Source organism: Amaranthus tricolor, chromosome 15, assembly GCF_026212465.1.
Source record: "Amaranthus tricolor cultivar Red isolate AtriRed21 chromosome 15, ASM2621246v1, whole genome shotgun sequence".
Taxonomy (NCBI): Eukaryota; Viridiplantae; Streptophyta; class Magnoliopsida; order Caryophyllales; family Amaranthaceae; genus Amaranthus; species Amaranthus tricolor.
Window position 1 is genome coordinate 13,663,877 of NC_080061.1, and position 20,269 is coordinate 13,684,145.

The window sequence follows — 20,269 nt, forward strand, 5'->3', positions numbered from 1 at the left end:
TAGAAAGTGATTTAGCATGTGCTCGTTCGAGCAACTCCGAACAGAGCGTCTGTTCGTGGACTAAAACTTTGTATCATGGAGTATGGTGTTGTTATGAATTAGTTTACGTCATTATTAATTGATAATCATGTAGTTGATGATTGGCCAATCATGCCAAATTATACTATAAATAAGAGTGAGTGCATGGAGATCAAATTAACTTGTTCATCAACATTGTTTTCTGATTTTCTCTCTTCCTTTCTCTCATTCACTTGAAACATAAAAGAAAGTTATAACTTCTTTTGTTGTTTTCTGATTTTAGTTTCTTCATAAAGAAATAATAATTTAGTTCAATCAATTTATACTAATTGGTTCGAGAGAATAATTGTATCTCATTGTTAATTTCCATTCTCATAACCCAAGTAACTTTGTGGGGGGAAATGTCACAATAGGAAAACTTGTAATCGCCTTCAATCTATATCAAGATTTCTAAGTAACGTTTACCGTTGCAGACTAATTTTCTCTACGACGTTTTCCATTTGTGGTTAATTCAAGTAAGGATTCCATTGCTATACACAACGGAGATACTATAAAGATGAACTTGTATTTTATTTCTTGCATTACTATTTGTAATATTATATATTAGGCAATTGGTGCTCAATCTTTCATAGCTTTTTTCCTTTTTAGAAGGATCAATTATCAACTATAACCTTGAAGTTTAGTCATTTTAGAATAAACAACCTCAAAGTTTTTTTTTATTATTTGTTTTAAAACAACAGCTTTCAAATTACCAAACATGACTTTGATACAGCCACTTAACCGGATGACCTGCTAAATGACCATTGGCCGAGTTAAATGACCTATGATTTTCAATTAAATTTATTAATTCAAGCTAATTATCCAATTACCCTCGATTAAACCTTTCTTTTCCAACTTCTCTCTACCCCTTCCCAATCATCATCGTCCCCCACCGAACAGAACCACCACCACCAAAACCCCTCCTTTTATAGCAACCCATCAAAGTGGAGGAAATAAAGTTAGAAACAAAGGAAAAACAGAGCATATAAACTGTGAATTTCTAGAAGAAACCCATGTAAAAGATGAAATTTTGGATAATGAGTTTTCAACTGAAACAATTATAGATGAAGATAAGGTTGAAAATGAGCAAGATATAACTGTTAATTTGGAAGAAAGATGAAGAAAGTTTAGAACTTTCTAGAACTACAACTTCTTCTATAACAAATTCTTCAGAAGAGTCAATAGTCACCGAAAACGAACATCATTTTCTTAGCTTGCAATGACACTGCGTATTTCATGTCTTTCATTGATTTTAAAAAAATTGAGAAAATAAAGATGAAATGAATTAATTTTGACTACCAATAATTGAAATATCTAAAATTTCATTCAAACCTAAAAAAAAATTAGATTCTAAAAAAAATGGGCCATTTACCCCACAAAATGAAGCATTAAATTTTCTTTAAAAGTCTAACAAACTCATTAATTGATTCAATAGCCAAAAATCACATTAATTCATCCAAACACAATGATTTAAGATGGTAGCACCAAACACTAAGAGATTAGATGACAAAATTAGAAATTTAATAATACAACATCTATTAGCTTCAATAAACCCTGGAGTCATGAGTGACTTAGCCCAACAAGCACGTACAATGTGAATCGATCAACCATTTTATCCATGGTGTTCACAAATACACTACATAAGGAAGAAGAATTAGAAAACAACACCTTTTTTCTAATAATTGGTGTTCATTAACAAATTAAAGACATATGTCAACAACATTTTGCTAGAATTGGAAAACTTGTTAATAATTGTAAAAAAGTATCTTTATAATCAAAACATCTGAGCCTTTAGAAATTTTGTTGATAGAAGTGTCTTTAAACTCAAATTTCAAATCTTTGTAGACTCATTTCACAATTTTATTATTTGTATTTCAAGTTCAAATACAATATATCTTCTACATAAATTAGGTTAGTTTGAATAATATAGATTAAGATTGAATAAATCAAACATAGTTTAAAAATCAAAACTAATCTCTTAATTATAATTTAGCTTTAGGACTATTTATTTCAAGACTTAATATCTTTAATAGCCTGCATATGACTAATGTGTAAATTTTAATAACTGCAGGCGCATAGTGTACATGTAGCTATACGGGTCGAATTCAGGAAAGCGAGTTAACTAGTTTGTTCGATTTATGACTACGAGACACGGATTAACGAGTATTTGGGTTGAGAAACTAATACTACAATGCAATTAAAACTAATAATTAAAGCTAAGATAATGATTAATACAAAAAGGTTAATAAAGATATTTAAACTAAGGTTCATTAAGCATACGTTTAATCATATACCCAAATTTCACACAATTAATATATAAAAATATCATTCCATGCTTTGAATTAGAGCTTATACCCTAACCCTAGAGAAAAAAAATTACTCACTAGACATGATGATGAACATGCAATTAATGAGTAATTTTAATGCACAGAGATAAATAATAAAGCAATAAAGCAAGATCACTTACTAATTGAGAAGAACATAAAAGTAAATTGCAATGAAAGTAAATGTAACAATGAAGTTCAACAATGAAAGCTCTCAATGAAGAAGAACAAAAAGGAAAATCTAAGAATTAAAATTAAACAGACTTAATGATAAAAATAACTACCACTATTAATAGTGGCTCCAAAAAATAACTGTCAAAACACACGAAAAAACACCTGACGGAAAGGCGACGACTCGTGACATCAGGAGCGACGAGTCGTTGCTTTTGTTCTGCTTGGGATATGAGATTTCAATGAGTTGGCGACGAGTCGTGGCAAGTTGGAGAAGACTCGTCGCTTTGCTACTAGATTGATATGAACGGATCAGTAAGTATGCGACGAGTCGTGGCTTCCATGGGACGACTAGTCGCTTTGCCTCTGGACTCCATTTGCTCTGCGACGGGTCATGGCTTTTTGATGCACCTTAACTACGACTCATTTCTTTCCCTTGGGGCTTGGTTGGCTTGATCTCTTCACTCAATAAAAACCAACTCCCCCCGTCCTAACTTGATGTTCAACCGCAATACTACAAAATTCTAATACGCCATCAATAAATTCCGACGATTCAATGCTTCCATATATTCAAGAACGATTTTTTGTCATCCTAATTAGTGTAATTAATTGATTCAAAACAAAATTAATACTCAACTTTTAAACATATATACTTATTTCTAACAAACATATTTAACCCTAAAAAAATATACTTTGAATAATTAACATTGTATAACCTTAGAAATATAACATTCAAAATATAAATAATAAATTAAATCATTTAACATTAGAAATATAAGTATTCTAATTCTAATAATTAAAGACAAGTATAACAACAAACCACATTTCTAGTAAAATATGCAAATAATTAACAAACCACACAAACCACATTCACAAATAATTACTAAATATGCAAGTAATTAATTAACAAACCACATTTTTAACTAAATTACTAAATTACAAGTGAAACAATAAAAATGTAAACTTGCAAATTTACAAAACAAATAGAAATTACCTTGATTTCGTGGGTTATGTAATAATCTACAAAGAAAAAAAAATTAGCACTAATTTTCAAATGTATTATATTGAACTTGCAAACCACATTAAAAAGAGAAATATAATAATACCCTATAATTTGATGTTTATGAAAATTCGAAGTTTGAAATTTAATTTGATAATGAACAAGAACGGTTTTGAAGAAATGATGATGAACAAGAGCAGTACGAATTGAAGAAAATCGTTGTACTATGCGTTTGAAGTTAATGGAACGAAGGGTTTGTGCGTTTGAAGTCTGGAGTGGAACGAAGGAGAATGAAGGAAAACAATATGTTGTTCGTTTGTGCGTTTGAAGTTAATGAACGAATTGAAGAAGAATGGAACGAAGGTTTGTGCGTTTGAACGAAGTCTGGAATGGAATGAAGGAATGAAGGAGAACAAAAGCTTAAGGGTTAATGAAAATATAAACGTTAAAATTTAAAAGGCGCCATTTTAATAAACTTAATTGCTCTGGTCACTCCCAGAACCGCAACAGTTAGTAATTCTTCATGGACTATTTGCTGCGGGCACACAATCAACCGCAGCAATTGAGTGTGCTACAGAGTATTTGCTGCGGTCGAAGCCGCAAACCGCAGCAATTAATTGTTCTTTTTTTTTCTTATTCTTTTTCCTATTTATTGCTGCGTGTATGCAAAAACCGCATCAAATGATAAGCAGCAAATACGTTTTTTTCACTAGTGTTAGGCCATTTCTCCAAGCCTTCACCCTCTTATCACCCTGAGAACCTAATAAAACTCTGATTTTTACCTCAAAATTATATAAAATATAATATTAAACATATAAGACAAAAATATCAAATAACACTATCAATACACTACCTCAAACCCACTAAACATCACATAAGAAGCATAAAAATAATATGAATAAGTGCAAATAATCGCACTTATCAACAACCCAGTTAGATAAATATATGAAATCAATAAACTAATATTTAACATAATTTAATAATGTTCAATTAACTTAGTCAGTACGTCATTAAGGGTTTTTACAAATTAAAACTATATCTTTCATCGTTGAGGGTGCTAACAATCTCCTTCTCGATGAAAGACAATAATCATCCTTGCAAAAATCGTTGTTAGTTTATGCATATTCCAAGTAAAATCAATCATGCAAAATTATACAATGTAATCCATAGAATTTTTTAAAACTACTACAAGTCTAGGTCTAAATCTTCCCATTCCCCCTTTAGCTTTCATCAGCCAGGGTAGAGAAGAATGTGGCAGCAGAAACAGAAATTGTTAAAAATTCTAAAACCATATCTAATTAAAAATGTTTAAATATATCAAAATAAATTGCTTTTTAAACAATCATACAACAATATTTAACCAACGTCGTCAGGGGTTTAGCAGGGTCTGCAACTGCTTAATCAGCAACCTCAAAATCCTCGACAAGCACCATTTCACCATCTTATGCATCCTTATAATTAGGAAGTTAGGTCTTAAAAAAGGAGGGAATAACTATGGTTATTTTTAAAGATTAAATAATTTAATGTAATTGAGTATAAGGTAAGTAAGAATGAGTGAGTAATATTTACAATTTACAAGGTTAAAATAGTTAAAAAAAATTTAGCCAAAATAAAAATCAGAGACGTTAGTGAGCTGCACAATAATAGATATGGAAAGGTGTTAATAGTGAAAGTATAATCCTTGTTTGGCCGCGATAATTCGTCACATAGTCACTCCATAGACCCACTTATGTGGACATACCCATGGTACACCTGTGGGCTCGGACCCACAAATCCACGAATAATGAGCATTGGCTTGCATACAACACTTGATGAATTTCACTCTTTTCTTACCCATCAAGTCAGATCAAAGTCTAATGTAACTGCAATAAATTTGAGGTTATTGCTAGATGTAAGATTTGTCTCATATTCGTTGTGTTGGTAACTAGTGATGGCCACGGTCCAGGTTGGGTTTGGTTTGGTTCTATGCGATTCCAAACAGTTCTTTGGCGGTTTAGGAGGCTGTTCCATGCGGTTCAACTCGTGGGTTAGACGGATTGGACCATTGGTTTAACTCATCTTCGTTTTTCCTTTAAAATTAAATATGAAAAATAATAGAAAATATTAAAATAACAGGTGACATGCCTTTGTTGAGTAATGAGTATTGAGTATTACCAAAATTCATTAAATGTCAATTGTCATTAAATATTTACTAAAAAAAAATTATAGTTAATAAATACATAATAATGAAATAATAAACCCGATTAATTAAAAAAAAAGAGGGATAGAAAATGGACTCGAACTTAGTATCTCCGAAGAACATTAAATTGCCTATGTATCCCTAAATAATCAAAGTCCACTTAGTTCTTGTTCATACCTTTTAATTGTAATTGTTAGTCGTTGTCCTTCCTACCCCTATTCATCATCTTCAACATCATTCGATGTCTTTGCTACGTCTCCTTCTTATGATACAAATGTATCCATCTTCATCCATGGATCACCATTGTCTTGATCTTCATCGTTCTTGAGCTCTTGTATTTAGACATTTTTTTGATCTCAGTCTTTATTTCAAACACATATTTGAATAATATGTGAAGCAAGACGAGAACTATTATCATCAAGCACTTTTTTACCTTCATTAAAAGCGATTCCAACGCAGTAGTAGCCGAAATTGCAAGGATATCATTTGCAATTCTCGATAATATTTGAAATTTTATTGATTTTTCTTTTCCAATTCTAGATATTAAAACAACTTGCCGCAATTTAACAATGATGCTTTAGATGATTATTTATTTCTACAAATGAAGAGTATGACAGTGAGGTTAAAGAAGGCCATATAAAACTATCATCTTGGCTTATTATCTTAGCTATGACGTGATGAAACCTAGTGGTACGTACTGAGACACTAGCACCCATAGACATATTGTGATCAGCGTTATCTACACTTGCATAGAAATTATACATGTATGCAAAACTTCCTACAATTTCAATATAAATATCCACGCGTAGTCATATGTGTTAAGAGTGTTCGTAGGCACCGCTTTATATTGTGGTTGTAAAACTTTTCTAATGAAATAATCATAAGCATGACTTTGACCATGGTTAAATGGCACTTCATCACTAATCACGTACTTTGAAAATTCATTTATCATTTCATTATGATTATAATAAAAAGGCATAGCTTCGCCGGACATTTGCATTGTCCACCAACCTAGTTGTGTTTGTCGGCTTCCACTCGTGGTCCTGCAAGCATTTGCTACATGAGTCGCCTTTGTTATTTCGGGTTTCTTTACTAAATGGTTGTTGAAAGATCTCGTATCACCACTAACACATATACACGTACTGAATTTTTAGTACATTCTTAATTTATAAATTATAAATAATAATTTTAAAAACTAAAAAAATCTTTACTTTCGCCGAAGTTGTAGATGGAAAATATTACTTCCTATATTACGCACTGATCTTTCCGGTATTAACGTAAGTATCAAGAATTTTAGTGAGTACGACCTTACGTCTAATACATTTATATGCTTTTGTTTAGGGGACAAAGGACAAAGGACTAGAGGAGGTATGCACGCCAACTTAATTCTATTCTCTTGTTTCTATTTGCACAGTTCATACAATCGAGGCTTGGAGGAATAATCTATTGCATTATTGCTCTCAAAAAACTGCATATCTGTGGTTGTGATTTCTGATTTGTGAGTAGTAAAGGATACAAGGATTGGATGTATCATTATCAATATCACATTAGATCAATGTTGTTTATCATTTTTAGATGTTTTATATCAAACAATACATAAAATGCCTTCTTATTTTCTTTTGACCTTTTTTTTTATTTGTCAAACAACTAACAAGTATTTAGTAAACTATAAATAACTTTCAATCTTAAATTAGTATGACTGACTTTTTCATTAGCTTTTGGTTCATTTTTTCTCCGATTAACATCCAACAATAAACAATTATATTCAAATAATTAAACATCTCCATCAATATATATATATATATATATATATATATATATATATATATATATATATATATATATATATATATATATATATATATATATATATAACATAAAAGTCAATGCTATCAGCTAATCAAATAAATCAACTAAATACGTCAATAATCAATTGCAAAATAATTGCGAAACACCTCCTTTAACTTATAGCTACTATACTCTTTAAAATTTTAAAACCCGATAAATCTACATATATTTGATATTCATGTCTTGAATCAGACATAATTTGACAATCAAGTCAGCAACTTCAATCAACATCAAGTGTACATTTGCCTTTGTTTTGGATTAGTAATTAGGCTTTATGTATGACATGAATCCTTTTGTAAGTAATTACTTGAGTAAATAAAAGTCGAATCAAATGCAAATTTCTCCAATGATAAAGATCAGAGTTGTTCAAAAGTGATCCGATCCGAAATCAAAAGTAAACCGACCCGAAAATGTGTTCATTTTTTAGGTTTATCGAATCAACATTATCCAACCCGAAGGTATACTCGAACCGGTTGACAACCGAAAATGAAAAAACTGAACCCGAGCTGTAACCAATTTTTCTAACCGACACATAACTGTTAACCGAGATTACTAGAACCTAATAACCAACCCGAGTCATATCCGACCCGAATCATGCTCGAAACCGTACTCGATCTGACTAAAACCGACTTAATCCGAATGAAGTTTAGATCGAACTACTGTAAACCTGAACCAATTTTTCACATAGAAGTATGATCGACTCATATTTAATCATCTTATTAGTTATTTTAATAAAATAAATTTTATAAATACCTGGTTTCAAATATTTAGAGTTAATAATCAATGGTCAATGTTTATTTAACTACTTTTAATCGAATTTGATGAAAATTGATAGAACTTTATAATTTAAATTTCTGGTTAAACAAGTAAAAGTAACAATGTAATAATGATCACTAATTGATTTGGATTTTCACTATTTTGCTTTAGTTAAAGGAACCTTATCATCAATTAAAAAATGACTAACAACTTAATCTAATACTGACTCGATCAATAGTAATTAGTAATTCGTAATTCGTAGACGAATACTACTTGAAAAATACCCGAACCCGATCTGTACCCGATAAAACCGAACCAATTATTAACCGATGACAACCCGAGACCGGTTGAAACTCGACACGAACTTCAACAGACACCGAACTGATGCTAACCCGATAGCTCGAATGACCGATCTTCAACCGAACCGTGACTAACCGACCCGACTAACTGTGACCCGTTGCAACACGCATTCGAAATATAACCGATCCGAAATACAATCGAATCGAATGACACCCGTCCGAAACCGACCTAATCACCCGAATGAACACCTAGTGGCTTATTATTGGGAAGCACTAAAAAATAATGGGTGTGCAAAACCGATTATAAAATTTGATCTGATCTAAAAATTTGTTTTCAAATAGCAAAATTGTGCTTTAGTTCTTATCTGGATATGAGAATTTTGAAAACCGATATTCAAGTTATAAGAATATTTAAAGCTTGCTTATACTTTGATTGAAAATTAATTATTTTTTTCATTTACTAGTATTTACAAGTAAGCACCAAGTAAATAAAGTAGAAATATAATTAAAAAACAAAATACAAAAAAGTAGAAATAAACATATACTCTCTCCGTTCTTTTAAGTTCTTTCACTTTGGGTTTTTCACATATATTAAGAAAAAGAAAATCTTTGGTTGTAGTAGGTATTATTTTAATTAAATAGTAGTGTGAAGTAATGATTGTATTGAAAGTATGAGAGAAAACAATTATAAATAAAAGTAAAAAAAAAAAAAAAACTAATTTTATTAAATTAATTAAAAATGAAATATAACCTTACAATAGAGGTAATTTAACCAACTTTTCAAATTGGGAAAGTTTGGAGCTCTACAATCAAAAAACAGGAGGGAACTTAATCCCTCCATACAAAAACCAAAAAAATCAGAAATTTACAATCATGGATCATCAAATTACATATATTGGCCAAATTAAACTAACATGAATCAGCAATTACATGTACTTTAATCAGAAATTACATCAAATAATCTGAAAAAATGACCTTATAAATTCCAGTTTAGCCTATAAAGGCTGCTGTTTGTGAAAAATCAGTAGCCAAACAATCTGGAAAAATCAGTAGCATTATCTTCCAAAAATCAGTAGCTTTTCTTAACAGCTTAAAAATTCTTCATATATATTCGAAAATCAGCAACATTATCTTCCAAAAATCAGTAAGCTTTTCTTAACAGCTTACAAAAATCTGTAGCTAAACAGTTTGTGAAAAAGATCATCGCATCATTAGCCTTCAATGGCTTCAGGAAGTGAAGATGAGCAACATGGGGCTTGTTACTTTGGATCGAATTCATACGTTCTAAAGTATAGTTCTGAATCAGAAAAAGAGCCACAGAATATGGAAGAAATAGGACCACAGCAACAAAATCAGCATAAGCCAAGACTCACGAATGAGTTAAGGCAACTTATTTTCCAAGAGATGTTGTCACTAAAAGTTAGTGACTCACTTGCTCATGGTACATTCAAACGCATAGCTCAAAAATACGGCTACACACATAGAACCATCCGAGATTTATGGAAACGAGTAATACAAACCAAGGAAGCAAACAAACCATACATTGTGGAATCCAAGTACAAAAATTGTGGAAGAAAAAGAGTGGTCGTACCACCAAACTTACTTGAGTCTAGACCCATTGGCAAACGCACTTGCATTAGAGATGTTGCAACATGTTTAGATTTTGCACCGTCAACGGTGTGGAAGTTGATAAAAAGAGGCGAGATAAAGGCTCATTCAAATCCACTACACCCGGCTTTAACCGATGCCAACAAAATAAGGAGGGTGAAGTGGATTTTGAGCTTTATCCAAGAAGACACCATTCAAAGACACCCGATTTACAAAGTAATGTACGATTATATTCACATTGACGAGAAGTGGTTTTATTTAACCAAGAAAACGCAAAGGGTTTATTTAGCATACAAAGAAAAGGTCTCATATAGGGCAGCGAAGTCATCAAAGTTCATACCTAAGGCCATGTTCTTAGGGGCCGTTGCTAGGCCTAGATGGAATCGTTTTGGTCAATGTACGTTTGATGGGAAAATTGGAGTTTCCCTTTTATCAATATGGTGGCAGCACAAAGAGATTCAAAGAATCGACCAAGGGGTTCAATAGAAATTAAACCAATCGAATCAGTTAATCAAGAAGTTTATAGGAGTATGCTTATACAACAATTGATTCTGGCTATACTAAGAAAATGGCCAAGTGAAAGACCTTCCATTATTTTTATTCAACAAGATAATGCAAGGTTTCATATCACAAATGATGATCCAATATGGCAACAACACAATAGGCATGGGGGTTTAACTTTCATTCTTACTCAACAACCTCCAAATAGTCCGGATTGTAATATTCTAGACTTGGGTTTCTTTAGGAGTATACAATCACTTATGCATAAAAAGATGCCCAAAAACATTACAGAATTAATCACAGCAGTTGAGGATGCATTCGGAGAGTTACATCCAAAGACCTTAACTAATGTGTGGATCTCATTACAACACCATTTAAATGAGATTTTAAAAGTTAAGGGGTCTAATGACTACATACAACCACACTTTGGAAAGAAGGCTGAAGAAGACAATGGCAGGTTAAGGATTCAAGTGAGAATCCCAACACAATTGGTTAGAGAAGCTGTAGCTTTTCTTAACCCAAACAGGGATCAGCAACAAATACAAGCATTAATAGAAAATGAGGATGCTGCACAAACAATAGAGATAATTCAAGAAGCTTATGATCAGGCAGTTGAATAAACTCAAGGATGACAAACATCAAAGCCCCTCAGTTTATTTTGTTCAAATCATCATTAAAATTGTAGCTTTAAAAACTTAGGAGCAACAATTTGTTGATCACAACCCATGTTAACGATTAATGTGCATGTTTTTGATTAGCAAGTCACTTCATTATTTTACATAATTTCAGAAAAAAAGCCCCCTAATTCTTCATAGAGGTTATGAAACCTCTCAGATTATAATTGATTATCAACAAATGAAGTAAGTGAACATGCTAAAAAATCAAGTGATGGGTTTTGGTTTACCAAATGCTACTCAACCAAGTAATCAAAGCAAATTTTTCAGAATTTAGAGGTTCAACAATTTGACATCACAGGGGCTTGTACACATAAAATCAGCAACAAACATCAACCCTAAAACCAGCAACATAATACCAACAGTAGAACGAAAAACCCCCCAAATAAACCAGAAGAACACAATATCAACAACAACACATAAAAAACAAACGAAAAAACAAACATCAAACATAAATACAAGATCATCATAATCCAACATCAAACAACAACACATAAAACCAGCTCTAATTTTTCAAATTTAATTTTTTTTAAAAAAAAGAAAAATCAGAACAACCTTACAATCATTAAGCACGTTTTTTGGGGTTCAATTTTGACCTAGACGCAATAACATCTTCAGGAGTGTCAGGAACAACCAAATTGATTTCATCTTCTTTCACATTAGTTGGAGTTAATGGATATAATTGAGATGGTTCCTTTTCAACAATAGGAGAAGTTGGTGGAGATTCATAATACACAGATGTACCTTTTGATATGCCTCAAGATCTTTTTTTGACCACTTCAAATTTTCATTGGAGTAGGAATGGGAACGACCACAGAGGGAACAAGAACACAACTCATCATAATCGCATAGACCATCATAAAGATATGAAGGAATTATGGAGTCACTCTTAGATTCGTTGTTTTCCATTGCAAAGACTTAAAGGTTCAACAAGAAGATAATGACGGATTCCAGAACAGGGGGCTTTAAATTTCGAAACATTGCCAAAACAAACAAAATGAACCTCAAAATGATGAGAATAAACCGATCTACATTTTAATGCAGTTAAAATGCACTAAAAATGAAGAACAAACAGAGGGAAAAACCATGAAAATGGTGTTCATGAAGAGAGAGAAATAACCGTTCAAGAAGAGGAGGAAGAATAGGAAGGCAGTAGGTGTAATAATGAAAAGTCCAACGCCCAAGAAGCTAATAAATGAATCCGGATGATTCTGGGTACATTAAAAGAAAATGGGGGGTTTTAAGGGGTAAAAGTGGGATAAAAACATTCTAAAAATAGAAAGTATTCTAAAGTGGAAGAACTTATGAAACTACCCGTTATAATAAGGTGGAAGAACTTAAAAGAACGGAGGGAGTATAGCCTATAGAATCATCATTAACAATGTATTTCTAAAGAACTTTCAGTATTAATTTTGTTTAATAAATAAGTAACTCCATTTATTTTCTACTTCTATTTGCTACTTCTATAATGACACATCCCTTCACAACATATGATAAAGCTTGTTTAGGCATTAAATACTCATCAGTACTGATAGAATTGAATCAAAGAGAAAGATAAAAATTTTAAAAAAGTGATAATAAATAAAGATAGAGAAAACACTGTGTAGATGAAATTAAAAGAAAGTTAAAATGTATAGATGAGATTAAAAGAGAATAGTAGGTAATTGTTTAAAAATAAATATAATACAAATTAGATAAGACGGATTAAAATGAAAATTGATTTAGCTATAGAGTAGAAACTAGGTCATTGTCCAGAGTCGTTTCCATCCCATAGACATAGAGCATGATGACCTCATTATTCTCCAATCTCACTCTGCAAAAACCCTTCCAATGTCTACTGTCAAGTACTCATACAAACGCCACACTCTTTTTGACTAGTCGCTTCTTGAACTGTACTATTCCTCTTTTTTCCCCCACTTTACCAATTTTACGCAAATCCCAATCTCCCAACTCCCCATGTTCTTTTCTCTCCCTCCAGTAATCAATTAAAGCAACAATTTACAACATTCCTTCTTTTTTCTCTATATTCATATTGATATTAATGACCAGACCACTCCAGTCCTAAAATGAGACACAAAACCCCTAATTACTCATTACTCATTACTCATTACTCATTACTCATTAATGCACAAATTCAATGACACCCAAATTCGCAAAAACAGATTAAATATTATCAGTTTATGAACTGCCTTTTGCTTATTCTGGATATTTTTACTCCTATATAAAAGGTTTGTCCCAACTCTGTTTTTTCTTCATGTACTAGGTTTTCCCTGCTTGTTTATGGGCTGATTTATGAATGATTTTGTATAATTATGCATCAGCTTGCTAAATTATGATGCTTTGGCTTTGCTGATTATGGTTAATGGCCTATTGCATACTTTTATTTTTATTATCATATGAGAATATTGTGTAGTACATGCTTACTCTTTTTATTTTGGATTTTATAAATTAAAAAGTTTTCGTATATTTAAATTTTAAGGAGCATTACATTATTCAAAATATGCACGACATATGCTCTAACATATTTATAAATAATTTCGTTTTCATGATTAATTTATCCTTGTGGAAATGATCTAATCTAGTAAAATCTCTGGATTCTTCTTGTGCATTAAATGGGATTGATTGTTTGTATTAAGGATATAAGTAGTAATTAAGTATAAATATGTTGTGTCATTAGGAATTTCACTACTCCAGATAGTAGTTTAATCATAATGAATGAGAATAAATAGAAACCATAATTAGAGGAATTGTCGCACAAATTTTCAAGTTGAATTACATAACCATTTTAAGTTTAATTGTTCTTTTTCAATGATAATTAAACCTAAAAATAGAAACAACAAAGAAAAGAGCTAACGGCTAGTTTCATTACGCAAAACCACTGCAAACAATCAGATTCAGATCCTAAATATCAGACTTCAGTATACTTAATACGAGTATTTCCAGTAGTTCAATAAACTATGAAAGACTACTATTTACATTTTACTCAGTGTCTTAGAAGTGTGAAAACACCTGTTTTTTTTCATCTTAATTTGTTTTTTTTTTTAAATTTTTTTTATAATATTCTCCTTGACTTTATGATTTTGTCATATTTACACTTAGGAAGGTAGTCATCCAACAATGAAATACATACAATTTCAACATAAAATTATTACACAATTAACGGGATAATTTGTGTTCGGAATTTCCTAAAAAGGTTGAAAAGTGTCCAAAACTAATTATAATTTACTTAGACTAAAAAATAACCAAAAACTATCCATAATTTATTTTATTAAATTACGTTTACATTTGCAATTCACTCGATTAGTTTAGTAAATTACGTGACACTAAAAAAAACTAAAAAGTATATCAAATTTTTGGGTGCCTCATATAATGCAACAAAATAAGTGTATGGGTAGTAAAGCAGTAAGCCATAAAGTGGAAATTCAGGATTAGGGCAGCTTTGCTTTTTGCCTTTTATTCTTTTACCCCATTTCTGCTTTGTTTTATTCCCCTGTTTCTTGCCCCATTATATATGGTTCAGATGATATATTTAAAAAAAGCATATTTCAGATAATGCCAAAATATAAAAAAGTGCACCTACAAGGTAAAAGAAGAAATGAGCTTCACTTACAAAGGAAATTATTTCTTTTATTTTTCCCTCATTTTCACTTACCAAATGGTTGTCTAGAGATGAAATGAGTTTAATTCAACCGAGATAGTCATGTTTATACAAGTGAGTTCAACTCCTTTTTAAATAAGTTTTGTCTAATAGATCATGTCCCAATTTTTTACTACTTGAAAATACTCCCTCCTATTCATTTTAAGTGTGCTATTTATTTTATGCACTCTATCCAATGCACTTATTCAATCCTTAATATATCGAGTTATGTATAATTAAAAATTATAAAAAGTTGATATTAATAATCTTTACATCAAAACGAATCAAATAAGATCCCACATGACTATGTTTTAACTTATTGATTAATAATAAAATGCAATTTAAGAGTGATAAATAAATAGTGTCTCAAAAGTAAATGGGACACCTAAAATGAATAGGAGGGAGTAATATTTAATACGTTCAATTTCATTTAGTATTGATACAGATTATGACTTTGACATATGTTCAATTCTATTTATTAACAATATGCTTAATTCAATTCGATTACGTCCAGTAGCACTTGTCGTTAGTTGATATGGTAGATACTCATATCTTAGTAGGCAAATACTGTTTCTATGTCATTTTGGTCCGTCTCACTTAATTTGCATCATTTTTATTTTTGGAAAATGACCGAAGGAGTCTAGATTAATGGATTAATACGGATTTGATTATTCAAAATTAAGATAAATTACATCAACAGTACCATTTCTGTAACATAAGCTGTCTTATATATAGATTGAACATCAATTACGAAGGATCATGTTTTTAGTTTGTCTAGAGAGACATGGCTTTTTGATTGAAAGCATTTCATGCTTTATATTTTTTGCATGGCAAAGTATGGTTTCTGCTTTTGCTTTTTATTTATTTATTTATTTATTTTTTTATTTATGAGGGCTTTTAGATTCTTTATGATCTCTTTGCTTTTGTTAATGGAGTTGCTTTTAAACTTTACAGCATTGATAAAATTAGGAGTTATTAAAATAAACAAGTATTTATTCTGAAAGCAAAATGTGTCATTGCACTTTATGATTTTTAAATGTAGATAAATTCCCCTAAAGTATGCATAATCTTTTGCCTTTTTTTGTTATGGTACAAAGAGCCCAATCATAAGCAACCTTTTGGCTATCACAAAGAAGTGCATACACCCGACCCCAAACTGCACTTAGAGTAAGAACAATGTAAGTCATGGAGGGAGTTTTGTAACTTGGTCTTTGTCCAAAACTAAAACGGTGAAGTCAAAAAATATTGAGTCTCAAAGTGAGTCTTGAAAAATGAAGACTCATCCTAAGACTCTTGTGGTGGGACAACGTTTCATGACTTTTTTTCTTTGGTCCAATAACAACATGCCAACTCAAATTAGAATCAAGTTGAAACCAAGTTTTAAGTCAGTATGGGATTAAAGTTTAAAACTAGGGAGAGTCTGGTATGAATTTGAATAATAAAAAAAATAATGAAAGTTTTTCGAAATCCTTTATTGAATGGCCACTTGACAGTATTGAATAATGGAATGCTGTACAATAGTTGGATAAGAATGAACTCTTTATCTTTTACAAGGAATGATATTCCTAAAAATTTAGAGAAAAGTAAATATAACCTAAGTTTAGCAAATGATGCCTCATGTTTGATTGCTTCTACGGTTCTACCTTGGGTGTAAGTATACTTCTCTTATTCAATCTTTACATGATGGAATCACAAGCTAACTTCCGCTCTTCATAAAGCTATAAAGAACAAAACAAGATAAATGGTGCTCCTTTCATGGTGGAGTCATAAAATACAATATAATGCTACTATGCTTTCATTATCTTGTACTTCTATCAAGAAGAATTTATGGATTATATTTCTGTACTCTTTAACATCTTTTGTTTTAAGTTGGTGCAATAATCCGTGGCATCTTGTGTATTTTTCAATATGTTGATTGACTAAAACCATATAGCATAATTCGCTAGTTGATACATCTATGAGCATGCGGCTTCTTTTTTTTAATATATTTTTTGAATTTGCAATTCCCTTAAATTGGTCTAAAATAGCCTAAAATCGTCTATAATTCACTTTTGTTAATCCGCAAAACGAGTACTTGTGTAGTTTAGTTGTAAGAATTAAATGCATGCTAAAGAATATTTATACTTTGTAGCTTATGATTTTAGTTTCGTGATCTAATGATTGAATTTGCTTTTGATTGATACAGTGTGTCAGTCATTCTATCTCTAATGGAATATCAGTAGTTCACCATGGTATTCTTTGTTGAGAGCTGATACAGTTCAACTAATCACTATCTTTTGGTTTCATTTCTGCAATATCTTTGAGTAAACTTCAGCATATATAATTGTTGACCATGAAGCTTCAGTCCTCCTTACAATTGACATTGATCCTTCTTCTCCTAATTTCCACACTCCACCTAACATTTGCTGACTTGAAGTCAGATAGGCAAGCTCTTCTCGACTTTGTTGCTAATGTACCCCATAGCCGAAATCTCAACTGGAATGTTGGTTCTTCTGTTTGCACATCTTGGGCTGGTGTCACTTGTAATAGTGAAGGAACCCGGGTTATTGCTCTCCATCTTCCAGGAATCGGTCTTTTTGGACCAATTCCAGGGGGAACCATTGGAAAGTTAGATGCCCTTCAAGTACTCAGTCTAAGGTCTAACAGTCTCAATGGGAAAATTCCTTCTGACATTGCTTCTTTACCATCTCTTCGTTCGTTGTTCCTCCAATCAAATAACTTTTCAGGAAGTATTCCCGAGTCTCTTTCTGCTTCACTTATGGTGTTGGATTTAAGCTCCAACTCCTTGAACGGAAGTATTCCGTCAAGTATTAACTATTTGACAAGGCTTATAGTTTTGAATCTCCAAGATAATATGCTGTCCGGATCCATGCCTAATCTTGAATCTCGTAAGCTTAAGCTTCTTAACATGAGCTACAATAATTTAAGTGGTAAAATCCCAAATTCACTTCAGAAGTTTCCTACTTCATCATTTTTGGGGAATCCTTTATGTGGGCCACCTCTCGACAGTTGCTCCTCAAGTAGCCCATCACCTTCTGCGGATACCATGATGTCTCCTGCAATGATACCTATTATAAGCAAAGGCGGCCGTAGCAGGAAATTGAGCATAGGTGCCATTGTTGCTATTGTAATTGCTGGCTCTGCCGTTGTGGTTCTTGCTGTGATGATGTTCTTATTATGTTGTGTTAAGAGAAACGGTGTCGAAGATAGTTCTGCTGTTAAAGGAAAAGAGTCTAATATCAAGAAGGCTAAAAACCAAATGCCAAAGGAAGATTTTGGGAGCGGTGTACAAACAGCTGAAAAGAACAAGTTGGTGTTCTTTGGCGGTTGTGCATATAACTTTGATCTTGAGGACTTGCTTAGGGCATCTGCGGAGGTTCTTGGGAAAGGGAGCTACGGTACAGCTTATAAAGCGATTTTGGATGAGGGAATTGTCGTCGTGGTAAAACGGCTGAAGGAAGTAGGGATTGGAAAGAGGGAATTCGAGCAGCAAATGGAAATGGTTAGCAATGTCGGTCAACATCCAAATCTTGTTCCTCTTCGGGCTTACTATTTCTCAAAGGATGAAAAACTTCTAGTTTACGATTTCATGCCTGGCGGAAGCTTAAGTGCCGTCTTACATGGTATGCATCCTAGACACTCTATTTTGACAGATTTACGCGCACCTTAGTACTTAAAGTTTTTACTCGGTTGAAATTCCTGCATAATTTTCTCATTGCATCTTTCTGCTAAACTTTTAGGCAATGGCTATAATGGGAAGACATTGTTAGATTGGAACGCTAGAGTAACAATTGCACTTGGAGCTGCACGAGGAATACTCCACATCCACTCTGAAGGAGGTGGAAAATTCATCCACGGAAACATCAAGTCCTCTAATGTTCTCCTATCACAAGATCTCGAAGGTTGTATCTCTGATTTCGGCTTGCCTCTTATGATGAACTTTCAAGGCATCACTTCAAGAAGCATAGGGTACCATGCTCCAGAAGTAATTGAAACAAGAAAAGCCAGCCAAAGTTCCGATGTTTATAGCTTTGGAGTACTTCTCCTAGAGATCCTAACTGGAAAAGCTCCTCTAAAGACCGCTCATGGACACATTGATGTGGTTGATCTTCCTAGATGGGTGCAATCGGTGGTGAGAGAAGAATGGACATCTGAAGTGTTTGATGCCGAGTTACTAAAAAGTCCAAATGCAGAAGAGGAAATGGTGCACATGTTACAGGTAGCACTGGCTTGTGTTGCTAGAGTGCCTGATATGAGGCCGAGAATGGATGAAGTTGTTAGAATGATCGAGGAAATCAGGCCATCCGAGTCAGATGGGAGGCCTTCTTCTGATGAGAATAAGTCAAAAAACTCCAATGTAGGTACTCCTACCCCCTGATTGTTCCCAATGTCTTTGCATTGGGGCTAATTTCTTGGATTTCTGGAGAGCAAGCTGCGTGATTTCCGTCTGGTGGAAGTATCATATCTTAAGGAGGTATGATCTTTTCTAATTTATGCAAATTTTATCACCTTTGTGCAAGTGTTTGATCAGCAGATAAAGCTTCTTATCTGGATTGATGTCAAATTGCATTTATGTAAAAAAGAGAATGATTATAATTTCTAATGAACGAATTGTGTATTGCCTTGGTCTATTGTACAATTTATGTTGCTTACTTGCTTTCTTTTGGTGGGGTGTGGGTGATAGAGTTGTTACATATTTTAGATATAAACTAGTAAGGGGGGCTTTTGATATCATGCTAATGAGTCAACTCACAAAAAACTTAAACAAATGGTTTCATTGTTGTATACTCTATCATTAAGGCTATAGGGCTGTTTAAAATCTGATACCCGATAGATCCGGATCTGGAAATTCGATTTTTTGGATTGTGAAAATCATGATCCGGTTCTAATTCGAAAAATCAGATATTAAACATTCGGATATTGGATATAATCCGAATTAGATACCGAATATTCGGTTTTAAAATTCTTATTGAACTTAATAGTTGGAGGCTTCATTAAGGAGGGGGCATCATAGTTGATGTTGTTGCTAGGTAGGTAAGCAAGTTAAATCAAATGTAACTGATTCGACTAATTTAAAATTATCCAAATTCGAGGAAAATATTTACATTGAATTCGATTATATAGTATGAATCTAATTTAGAGACGGACCAGAGTTGTACCTCATAAAAATCCGTGACCCGACTCTGACTCCTACTCAACTTGATTCGACTCCGAC

The 20,269-nt window shown here is 32.4% G+C and overlaps 2 protein-coding genes across 4 annotated transcripts; both read left to right on the forward strand.

The window, feature by feature from the left end:
• The first annotated feature begins 9,855 nt into the window (after positions 1-9,855).
• Positions 9,856-11,363, forward strand: LOC130801049 (uncharacterized). The gene is made up of 2 exons (XM_057664809.1): positions 9,856-10,639; positions 10,690-11,363. The coding sequence occupies exons 1-2, from the start codon at positions 9,856-9,858 to the stop codon at positions 11,361-11,363; spliced, it is 1,458 nt and encodes a 485-aa protein (XP_057520792.1).
• A 1,828-nt stretch (positions 11,364-13,191) lies between these two features.
• Positions 13,192-19,706, forward strand: LOC130800688 (probable inactive receptor kinase At5g58300). 3 transcript variants are annotated; one of them, XM_057664282.1, is made up of 3 exons: positions 13,192-13,645; positions 17,240-18,677; positions 18,795-19,706. In XM_057664282.1, exons 2-3 carry the CDS (start codon positions 17,387-17,389, stop codon positions 19,430-19,432), a joined length of 1,929 nt encoding a protein of 642 aa, XP_057520265.1. In that variant the 5' UTR covers positions 13,192-13,645; positions 17,240-17,386; the 3' UTR covers positions 19,433-19,706. The 3 variants fall into 3 exon arrangements, with proteins under 3 accessions (XP_057520265.1, XP_057520266.1, XP_057520267.1); XM_057664283.1 differs by lacking the exon at positions 13,192-13,645 and adding an exon at positions 13,679-15,129; XM_057664284.1 differs by lacking the exon at positions 13,192-13,645 and adding an exon at positions 15,183-16,704.
• Positions 19,707-20,269: the final 563 nt, after the last annotated feature.

Excerpts from the sequence above, each read along its gene's own strand:
- LOC130801049 (XM_057664809.1), top strand. The coding sequence starts at position 9,856 with ATGGCTTCAGGAAGTGAAGATGAGCAACATGGGGCTTGTTACTTTGGA. Across the intron at positions 10,640-10,689 it reads ATGGAATCGTTTTGGTCAAT|CACAAAGAGATTCAAAGAAT; the intron begins GTACGTTTGATG and ends ATATGGTGGCAG.
- LOC130800688 (XM_057664282.1), top strand. The coding sequence starts at position 17,387 with ATGAAGCTTCAGTCCTCCTTACAATTGACATTGATCCTTCTTCTCCTA. Across the intron at positions 18,678-18,794 it reads CTTAAGTGCCGTCTTACATG|GCAATGGCTATAATGGGAAG; the intron begins GTATGCATCCTA and ends CTAAACTTTTAG.